Genomic DNA, 11,234 nt, shown 5'->3' on the forward strand with positions numbered 1-11,234 from the left:
TCATTTTTAATACAAAAGGGTAGCTTCCCTCCCACAATCCCTCTGTGGTCACCAGAGTTAAAACTGGTAGGTTCCAACAGCCCTGTGATATTTTTATTTTCAAATTTGCTGATATATAGAACTCAAACCTAATTATCATAAAGTAAAACCCAAGAGGAATCCAAGATAGAGAAAGCTCAAATATGAAGTTTTATACCTGAATACAAAGCAAAACAGCCAGTCTGCTTGCACATGGCCCTGTTAGAATTTACAAAATATAAATTTTTAATTTTCATTTTTCTAAGGCGAGGACAGATGCCCCTCCATGCCAAAGGAACTCTCAGAACCCACAACTCCGAGCCATTAAGCACAATTTGCAAGTACTTTGCACTGCTAAATAATACCTGAAGACTGCTGAATCAGGTTTCTAATGGCCCCTTCACTTACCGTTAGAGCAGCCCACTTCTGCATTTTTCAGACTGCAGATCCCTAATTATTTCCCCATGGAATCAAGGGCTCCCACAGCCCAACGTGTCCTGACAAATGCCCTGCTGACTCGCTCTTTCTTGGGGCCAGCTGCCATGAGCTCACCCACAGCACAGGGGGGACGAGCACCTGCTCCCACAGGGCTGCTCAGCAATGGGGCCAGCAAGGTTTATTTATCTTCCTTTCCTCCAGGACAGCTTCTGACCAGCCTGTCTCCCTAACTGATGAACCTGCCTTTGCAAGAAAGCAAGAGCAGCAACCTGGAACACCAGCTGAGCTATAATGGGAAACCACATACTTGGTGATGTTTCTCTGACCCTTAGAACAGAGAGCCCGTGAACCACAGGCTGAAAACCTCTGTGGGCCGGGCTGAAATCAGCATTACTCGGGCAAAAGCAACGCAGAGTAAAGCCAAGAACTCCAGGGAAATTTTGATGGCTCACTGCTTGCTTGTAAGTCTTTTGGCAGCGCTGCCCCACGCTGCAGTGGAACCCAGATAATGCCAGATGGTTCTTCCAACACAAGATTCCCACCATGTTGCCCCCAGATCTTCCACCAGTGCGGGTCCTTGGCATGGCTCTGACCTCAACCACCACTGACTGAAACCAGCTGCAGATTGACTGTGAGAAGGCCAAATTATTAAATTACCTGTAACAGGCCTAACTTAACATTTTACATGAGCTGCTAACCCGACCTGTCTTAACTATATATCACAAAAATGAGATAAAAAGTTAATAACTCAGCTTAACAGCCTAGTTCTCAATTTAGAATACATACAGGCTAATTTTAAACTACATGAAAAATCGGAAGACAAATTCACTTGGGAGAAAAGAAAATAGACCATTTAAGACTAACCTGTAATTAATTTCAACTTGAGCTAATTAACAGATTTCCTTGCATATTCTCAGAAGATTCATTCTACATTCAGAATGCAACAGTTTAAAGATTACCCCACCAGCCTTCCCCCCAGAAACACGCTGAATCCAAACTGTGTGCAAAGCAAGAGTAATCCTGGTTACAATGAACACTCCCTCAATTCTGCATTCCAAACTCTGGATTCTGACTGAAGGTGGTCTATGGGAAGTGCTCAGGGGTGGCCTCCAGTCCCTCAGGATATCTTTCCACTCCCTTTTTCGTGAAGTGCTTGTTTCCTAAAAGCACAAAAGTTGAGATATTCCTCTGTGTAAGAGCTCCACAGAACAGGCAGCACAGACTGTCCCCGCTGGAGGTGCACATAGCTGGCCATGCCATATGGAAACACCTCATTCTGAGCTCTAGGCCACCCCTGGCTTCTCACTGAATATGTTTTTTTTAATTAACACTGAAAAAATAACCATCTCTCTTTCCCACAGGGTTTTGAAGGCTTTTATACATGCTTCTTAAAGGCTAACCACGTGTTAGACCGTGGGCATGAAGTTACACCTTTTTCAGATCAGATGTAGTACCATGAGTGTCCAGGACCCTCCAAAATGTGAAACCACTTCTTTCCTGCCACACTCCCACCTGCTTAAGAGTTTTAACTCAAAGGAAACATCACCTGGCTGAGCAGCAGCAGCACTTCACACCAGAGCTAAAACACCTGCAAAGGGTGAAAAGCTTGGAGTGCTTTCAGAACAAAGCAACAAGAAGTGTTTTGATACACATTTCTCTTCTACTGACACCTTTCAGAGTGTGACAGTAGTGGTGGTTTAGCTTAAAGACTTGTAAAAAACTGACTAAAAGGGTTTGGGGAACAAGAGAACTGCAGCTGTCAGCCACAGTCAGGTCATGTGTTTGCCCAGAGAGAAAAAACAAACAAAAAAAACCAAAACAGGAAACAGCCAGCCATGGAAATATCTAAGCAAGCCATGAAATAACACGTGAAGGGCACAGTTAGCAGGCTGCTAAGTCAATATTTTTCCCCAGTGCTCAAGTGAACTCTTACATTTGTTTGTTACCCACAGCTCGACCCAAACAAGTGGCCAAAGAGTCATTTGTTCCTTACAGTGTGTGCTGACACGGAGGAGCACCAAGGACACAAACCAGCAGCGAAACTGCAGGCGCTTCATATAAAACCAGAAATTCCACACGAGGCTCTGCTCCACTGCGGTTTTACCAACACATTTCCCATAGCAAATAAACCCGAGTTTTCAACAAAGGCAGGAAGCAAAGTGGACAAGAGTCTGGGAGTTCTAGAACAGAAGGGAAAACAGCTGAGCAGTTTTGGGAGTGGACGCTCAGGCTGTTCCCTTCCCTGGGGTTTAAGCACCCCAGACAAATCCTATATATCCTTCTCCATACATTTAAAGCCCTCTTTGTGCTTTCAAAAGCACTTGGAGAAGAGCTTCCGTTTTCCCACCAGCCTCTCAGCCCCTCTTCACATGATGTGTGGAATGCATTTTTTCCAGGAAAAAGAAAATGAGCCTGGAGGGAATAAAAATTGCAAGGATCTATGTGCAGGTGTGGCACCTGATGCAGTTTGGGGGGGGGGGGTTAAATTACTTTTTAAAGTAATAACTTTTAGAATGACAATATAATGTACTGCCTGATCAGGAAGCTCATTACAATCTAGATCAAGGGATTATACTTTGATTTGTCAATCTGTAAAAATAGATAATTTTTTTTCTAATCTACTCTATTGCTGAAGTGTATTTATCCCATCTACAATCTTATTACTCACCTGTAATTTAGAGATACTTTAATTCATGAGCTAGACCTTAAAAACTGCTTTTTCAGATCTATAAAAACAAAGAAAGCTAGGCAGCCTGCTGTCCAAAAGCAGCAAATCTGAACCATTAAAATGATAATATAATGAAAGGCACTACACATTATACTTAGTAGGAAAGATTCATGCTTGAGATACTTTAGATATTCCATCAGAACAAAGGAAAAATGTTGAGATGGATTTTTTTTATTCACATTTATTTCTGAAACTAAGTAATTTGTGGCTGTATATAGGTCTTTTTCTAAATGGGCTGAAGAGCAATAAATTTTTCACAGAGCTTCCAGAAACTGCAAAAAAAAAAAAAACTCCCTCTGGTCAATGGTTCGATTCAATGTGTGTTTTTTCCAAAATCTTATTTATTTTCCATTTGCATTCCACCCTTGGAACGCCATTGCAGCTGATTATTCATTATTTAAATTTACTTTGGAAATTAAACTCGAGGGGAATTATCTAAAGTATGTCAGACTGAAAATGAGCTGCAAATCTCCAAAGTTAATTTTAGCCTAGTGTGGTAAGGAAGATTCAAGCTCTTAACTGCCTTTTAATATTAAGAACTACTTATTCAGCAAAGTCCCTGTATTATTACTTTAAATGTAAATCTCTTTAAGCTAATATAAAAAAATTGAATCTGTAATCTTTAGAAGTTTTATAAAAGCAGCTTCTCAGTTTTTCTCCAGTATATTTAACCTTGGTAACTTGACAAGTGAGTCTAAGTAAACAGCCATTTTTCCACATTTCAGCTGCTTCCAGCATTACGTAAACTCCAGCAGGAACAGGAGGAAAAGCCAGGCGAGATTCTATTCAGTCTGATGAGCAGCTGTGCAAGCTGTTGGTCTGGGTGCTTTTTAAAAATATATAGATGCACACTAACACACAGAGATTTCAAGAAGTTAATTATGGCAGATACGCCACAGAACAGCCAAAAATCATCAGGTCAGCTTTGGAAAATGTTTGGTGAAATCATCGTGCCTGTGTTAGGTGTGTCAGACTAAAACATGGTAACTTCTGGCCTGTGATTCTACAGTCTTTTCAAGTTCAGAACACAGTTTCCTTACAAGATTTGCATCTTAGATATTATCTGGAACCACACAATTTGCCAGTAAAAGGAAATCTCCACGGGAAGTAGCTCATACTAGATTTTCACTTAATGATGAAGCAGGCAAGAAGCTTTCAGCAATGGATCTCCTGACCTCCACCAACCACAGAACCTCCCCAGTGCCCTCCCAGACCTGGGAGAGAAGGAGCTGTGCCTTGAAGGACACTGCCATAGAGCTATATTAGGGTTCAACAGATGAGCTTTGGATTTCAGTGGAGGAGCATTAACAGAGGAACTTATTTTCAACATCAATTGGACTTAGGAAAAGAATTTTGACTGTGTCTATTTTAAAAGTCTTTATGTCATAATTGTCTGCAAAGCACTTGTCTTGTCAATCTTGGCTTAGATCAAAGTGGAATTAAATTCAGTTTTTTGTCTTAATATAGAGCTGCACTCACACTTCACAGAGAGAACAAAGTTCTCTCAAAACACACTAGAGCTGCATGAATGGAATGCTGATTGTGCTCCATTCTCCCTCAAGTACCTCTTGAAAACCCAGGAAAGGAAAAGTGGGCAAATAGGAATTTTGTAGTCTAAATGACCCACTCTGCAAGTGGCATTCATTTGGTTGCTGGCAGAAAAGAATTTAATGCTGATTTCTCTATCTGAAGGTTAAATATTAAGTTTCACTTAATGAGTTCCACTTTGTAACTGGAACACGTATCCTCCAGGAAATCTTTACAGTGAAGTTCACATCACTTCACTGACACTGGTGAACTTCATTACCACTCTACAGAGTGAATTACTTCTTCAGTTCCACAGAAAACCCAGGAAAAGGAGGACAATTTGCCAAATAACATTTTTAGAAGTACTCAGCACCTTAAGACGAAGATGAGATCCCACACAACAAGACCCAGGCTAGAAACAGTGATTTTTGTTAGATAACTCAGCACACAAAACCCTGCTGCCACATTCACCAAACAAAGGTTTCTCCAAAGGGCTTTTTACTGGTGACAGGTGAGTATCTCTGGTGTGTGGGTTTAAACCTCTATTTGAGGACACATTCTTCCCTCAAAGGCTGGGTGCAAATAAAAGAGAGGGGAAGAGAAGAATCAAATAAAACATGTTGTTAAGTCATTGTTGGGTGCTTTAAATTCAAGTTTGGTATATGCCAGGCCATGCACCTCCTCTCAGAAGAGCTGGTGGCACTGTTAAAACAACATTATAGCACTTCTTTGTAGAGAATATGCAACGTAGTGCTTCCACTTTAGTGAGCACAAAATTTGACACAAATATTCCTTCCAGAAATACTTCATCAACTTATGCAATCACTATTCCACCCAGGGAAGACAGTAACAAAACAGTAACAAAGCATCAAGCTATCATATACTGTTTATACTCCTTACAGAATTTGGCTCATGGAGGCAACTCCTCTACACCCTTCACAAAATGCATGGATGGTTTTGATGGATCACCTCCAGGAATTTTACAAGTTTTAAGAATCAGAAGCGACATGGCAGGAGGAGGATGTTCATCCAGTGCTCACATTCTGAACAAGTTCAAGTGATAACTCACTGCCCTGACACAGACTAAATAAATCATGTGTGTTATCGCTCATCCAGTCCCAGAAAGGATCTTGTTCAGCTGTTTCTTTTTATAAACATTCTTCTCCTCTTAGTTCACTTTTAATTTTTCAACTACTGTCTTATCCTAATTGCATATGTAGCACAGTCTCTCTCCAAAGAAAAGCCTTAAAGTAAGGAAGACCTAATATTCGGTAAAGATTATTTTTCAAATATTACCCCCAAGACACAGAACAGTTTGAGAACTCACAGTTCATATTAATAGTCAGAAGTGTTTCTAATTACACCCAATAAAGAGTTGGGAAAAATCCTGATATCAGCACTTTGACTTAAAATATCTTTGAAGAAATAACTCAAGGGAAGAATTTTTTGCCTTGAATTCGACAGCGAGGTGAAGATTTATCAGTCCAGCAAACAGCCAGAGAATTTCGTCCAAGAAACTCATTTTGGCTGATTGATATAAGAGCCACTAGAACTCCACTGAAGGCTGAAGTTACATACACCATCAAATTTAAATTAGAAACCACCTGAAGCCCAGCTGTCAGCGTAATAAGGTCCTAAAAGACCTTAAACACATCACAGTCTGATTCTTCTGTGCTCAGGAAAATAACCACTCTCTGCCTTGAAGTGTTTGCAAGAGCAAGACCTACATGTGTAATACTGGAGGCAGCTTCAGGAATAAGATAAAAAGAAATGGAAGTATTCCCTGGAGAGTGACCTAATCCTTTTTTGTGCCCTGAGACTGCAAAGGATCACTTCTGCAAGGAACTCTGCACTCCAAACCATGTGATCTATCCAAATATTTACACTATGAGCACTTTTAAAACTCTCCTCTGAGGCCATCAGACGTAGTATTTTCAGCAAGTGAAATAAAACAATTATTATTTAGATTATGATTAGTTTTAACTGTTTTTATCAGGGACAAGCTCCTTAACTGCTCTTTGTAACTAATGAGAGCCCCACAGCTGAACAGACTTTAAAATGTCAAATACTTACTTCCTTTCTGGGTTTTGTTTTTTTTTTTAAAAAAAGAGGGAGGGAGAAGGGGAGAGGGAGAAAGAAGAAGGAACCTAATTAGGATTTCTTTTTTTTTTTAAATCACTAGTGTAACATTATCACACAAATTAGCAACTATACACCCAAAAGGCTTTTTGTTCATGTCTCTGACCTCCCTAGAAGCTTTTTTCTTTCCTTCCCTGAAAGTATCACTGGTGTCCTTTCTCTTTTTTCACTCAGGCTTATCCTTGCTTTCATGGCTTTCTTTGTGCTCTTGAGCCCTGCAAACTCTACCCTGATGAAGACACAACCACAACAACCTTTTAATCAATGTACATGACACTTTCTCCCATTCTAGAAGAGTTTGCTAGCAGTACTCAACTGGACAGCATGCTTCGAGCCTACTTTTGCTCTAACTTTCAAATACATCTGTAAATTATCATCTGCAAATTTCATTTGTAAGTTATATCTAAAATTCAGGAAAATCAGAGAACATTATCTAAAAAAAACCACTCTGGGCAGAGAAGCAGCCATCAAAACACATACATCTCATATCTGGCATATTGCTCCTGCTTTGTATGTTCTACAGCATCTACAAAACGGAGCCCAGTAAGTACTCAGCAACAGAAGGGACTGTCAAGAAGAAAATTACAGCAAAAATTAATACTTACAGCCATAATTAACTCAAAAGGGTGTTTATACACCCGTACGGGGGACTGGTACTTCTGCACCATCGCTGCAGTTAGTGAGACCAACTCAAACCTGAAAAAGAAATTTTTAAAACCATCTGTCAAACGTAGGAAGCCATTTTCAATTTCCTCACACAATTACTCCGTGCGTGGTACCCCGCGAGCAATTCCACAGGAAACCCTTCACAATTCCTTGATGACTTTTTTTAAGACCCAAGGGGGCCTTGAAAAGCTATATATATATATATATATATATATATATATATTTGTCAGAAATGACTTATCATTTCTTCCAAGCACGACATAAAATTAGCACATTTTCAGGCCACTTTTAGTAACGAATCTTTAACGTGGTTTATGACTCTTTGTCAGGATGGTGAGACTTCCTGTGCTGCTGAGAACCAAACACTGACACATCCCAGTGACAGGCACAGAAGCATTTCCCAGTCCCCCAGCACTGCATGTGGGCTGCCCTGCTCAGAGCTCATGCCGAACTGGGACTGGGTTTTAAAAAAAATAAGTAAGTACAGAAAACACAAAAAGAGGTTAAGAAATAAATGTTAAAAATTCTTGTTTTCAGAAAGAGAGAAAAAAACGGATCACTACAGCACAGCGATATAAAGCATTCCTTCATAATCGCCAAAAACAATTAATTAAAACTTCTGGGAGAGAAACTTAAGAGAGAGCTGGGGGAAAAACCAAATTGGACGAAACTGCAAAAATTCCACTATAGGGCCAGAAAAAATGTCACTGGCAACACAGCGAGGAGTTATTCCAAAGGCTTCGTGTGTGCTTTCCCCGGCTTGACCCGAACTCTCTCGACTGCAATTACGTTTATTGAAAAATCCTGGCAGCAGCACCCGCAGATGAGCCGCGGGCTGCGAGCCAGCGTCATTTTGGAGAGAAATGGGTTTGTTGGAGTAAGTTCGCTTTACTTTTCTGCCCTTAACCCGCTCTCACGTTCCTGCAGCGCCGCGGGAGCGACACCGGCCCCGGAGCGGGGCTCGGCGGCTCCTCGGACACGGCAGGAGCCAACAAACAACCCCCGGAGCCGCGGGAAAGTTCTCCGACATCCCATTCCAGAGCGCAATTTACCCATGACTACCCTGCATTTTACAAAAAAAAACACCTGAATCAGCAGAAACAGCCGCAAGCCCTCTGTTAATCCTTATCGTACAAAAAAAGAGTTACACAACAAAGAAACTCCGCGTTTCCTCCCGCCGCGGCGCAGCCGGGACACCCCGCGAAGGGATGGGGGGACACCTCTGACAGAGCCGCGGTGTCCCGGGGGGATACGGGCCACTCCGGGACGGGATGGAGGGGACATCTGTGACAGCCCCGCGCTGCTCCGGAGGGATGCGGGACAGGCCGGGAAGCGATGGGGGGACACCTGGGACAGCCCCGCGGTGTCCCGGGGCATGCGGAACACCCCGGGAAGGGATGGAGGGACATCTGTGACCGCCTCGCGCTGCTCCAGGGGGATAGGAGGGATGCGGGACACGCCGCGAGGGGATGGGAAGGGAGGGACACCTGTGACAGCCCCGCGGTGTCCCGGAGAATGCGGAACACCCTGGGAAGGGACAGGAAGGGATGAGAGGGACACCTGTGACAGCCCCGCGTCGTCCCCGAGGGATGCGGCGGATGCGGGACACGCCGGGAGGGGACAGGAAAGGATGAGGGGGGACACCAGTGACATCCCCGCGGGATGCGGGACACCCCGAGAGGGGACAAGAAGGGACTGGGGGGGGGAGCACCTGTAACAGCCCCTGCGGGATCCAGGACACTCCGGGAGGGGACAGGACGGGATGGGGGGACACCTGTGACATCCCCGCGCTGTCCCGGGGGGATCCGTCCAGGGCCCGGGAGCGCAGCGGCCGCGGCGGCGCCGCCGTGACCCGCCCGAGGACCGCGACCCCCCGCCCCACCACCACCATCACCAGCATCCCCACCATCACCATCCCCACCGCGACCACCACCACCACCACCCGCCGCCCGCCACGGGCAGCGCCGGCCGCTCCCGGGGGCTCGCCGCGGGCAGCGCTGAGAGGAGACGGCAGGCAGCGGGGCGGACAATGGGAAACTTGCCGCGGGGGCACGGCGGCGGCGGCGGGGCTGAGGGGAGGGCAGGGCAGGGCAGGGTGAGCGCTGGGCAGGCTCCGCGCCGCGCTTACCGCTCGCTCGGTCCGGCCGCGCTGTCCCCTCATGCCGCCGGGGCGGGAGCGCCGGGGGGGCGCGGGATCCGCCGCCGTCGTTCGCGGTGCCGGGCGGGGGCGGCCCGCGCGCCTGCGCGCTGCCGGGAGGCGGGGGGGCTGGGGCGGGAGTGGCGGCGCGCATGCGCGGCGCTGCCCCGAGAGCGTGAGGGGACAGCTGGCCATGGAACCGTGGAATCTGGCGGTGAAAGGGGTTTAAAACTCACCCTGTTCCACCCCCTGCCACGGGCAGGGACGCCTTCCGCTAAACCGGGTTGCTCCATGCCCCCTCCAGCCTGGCCTGGAGCGCTTCCGGGGATCGCCCAGCCACTGCCTCACCACGCTCATTGTTAAAAATTTCTTCCTCGCAAATAACCTAAATCTCTCCTCTTTCGGCTTAACACAGTTCCGGTTTGCCCTGTCGCTATCTGCCCTTGTAAAAAGTCACTCTCCATCTTTCTACGAGACGCCTTTAGGCGCTGGGAGAGGCTCTGAGGTCTCCGCGGAGCCTTCCCTTCCCCAGGCTGAACACCCCCAGCTCTCCCAGCCTGGCTCAGCACCCTCACAGGGAAAAGCTTCCCAATATCCAATCTAACCCTGCTCTCTGTCAGTGTGAAGCCATTCCCCCTTGTCCTGTCACTACATGCCCTGGTAAATAGTCTCCTTCCATGTTTCTTGTGGGCTCCCTTCAGGTACAGCGTGAAGCTGTCAGGGGAGGTTTAGGTTAGATATCAGGAACAGGTTTCTCACCTAGACGGTCCTTGAGCACTGGAACAGGGTCCCCAGGGCACTGGTCACAGCACCAAGCCTGTCTCAGTTCAAGAAGCTTTTGGACAATGCTCTCAGGCACATGGTGGGGTTGTTGGGGTGTCCTGTGCGGGGCCAGGAGATGGACTCGATGATCCTGATGGGTTCCTTTCCAACTCAGCGTATTCTGTGATTCTCTGATTCTACACTAGAAGGCTGCGATTAGGTCACCACGAAGCCTTCTCTTCTCTAGGCTGAACAATCCCAACTCTCCCAGCTTTTCCTCACAGCAAAGCTGCTCCATCCCTCTGATCATCTTGGTGCCTCCTCAGGACTCGCTCCAACACCTCCATGTCCTTCCCACGCTGGGACCCCAGAGCTGGAGGCAGCTCTGCAGGTGGGGTCCCAACAGAGGACCTCTCACACCTCCTCACACACACAGCCACGCACACACCCTGAGTGCAGGAGGACACGGGGAGCAGGACGTGGTACACATAGTAATGTTTTGTACAGTACCAGAGTATAATAAACTGTGGTAAAATAAGGACTTCAAAGTTAGGGGCCCGTGCCTCTGCTCCCTTCAACAGCAGTATCAATGTGTTTTGTTTACCCAAAACATCTTTTATTAATGGCTCACTCCCTCTGAAAATAAATCTACTAAAATTCAGAGTCACTATCCTGGCCTTTAGGTGCAATTCTTTCTTTAGGAAAGCTGAATTTTTAATTACTATTAACAAGGGTTTCAGCTACTGTTCTTTCTTACACAAACCTTGTGTCTTTTAAAGTTAGCCAAGCACAGTCTATTGCCTGATCTGAAACTAGTCC

The 11,234-nt window shown here is 45.7% G+C and overlaps 1 protein-coding gene across 1 annotated transcript in view; it reads right to left on the bottom strand.

The window, feature by feature from the left end:
• Positions 1-9,763, bottom strand: part of SEC14L1 (SEC14 like lipid binding 1) — a 51,257-nt gene extending 41,494 nt beyond the window's left edge. Inside the window, exons 1-2 of the mRNA XM_064675728.1 lie at positions 9,645-9,763; positions 7,456-7,546 (exon numbers count right to left, since the gene is read on the bottom strand). Coding sequence (XP_064531798.1) covers positions 7,456-7,518 — 63 coding nt within the window. The 5' untranslated portion in view covers positions 7,519-7,546; positions 9,645-9,763. The remainder of the gene's footprint in view (positions 1-7,455; positions 7,547-9,644) is intronic.
• Between the last annotated feature and the right edge of the window lie 1,471 nt (positions 9,764-11,234).

This window comes from Pseudopipra pipra, chromosome 19, assembly GCF_036250125.1.
Source record: "Pseudopipra pipra isolate bDixPip1 chromosome 19, bDixPip1.hap1, whole genome shotgun sequence".
NCBI lineage: Eukaryota > Metazoa > Chordata > Aves > Passeriformes > Pipridae > Pseudopipra > Pseudopipra pipra.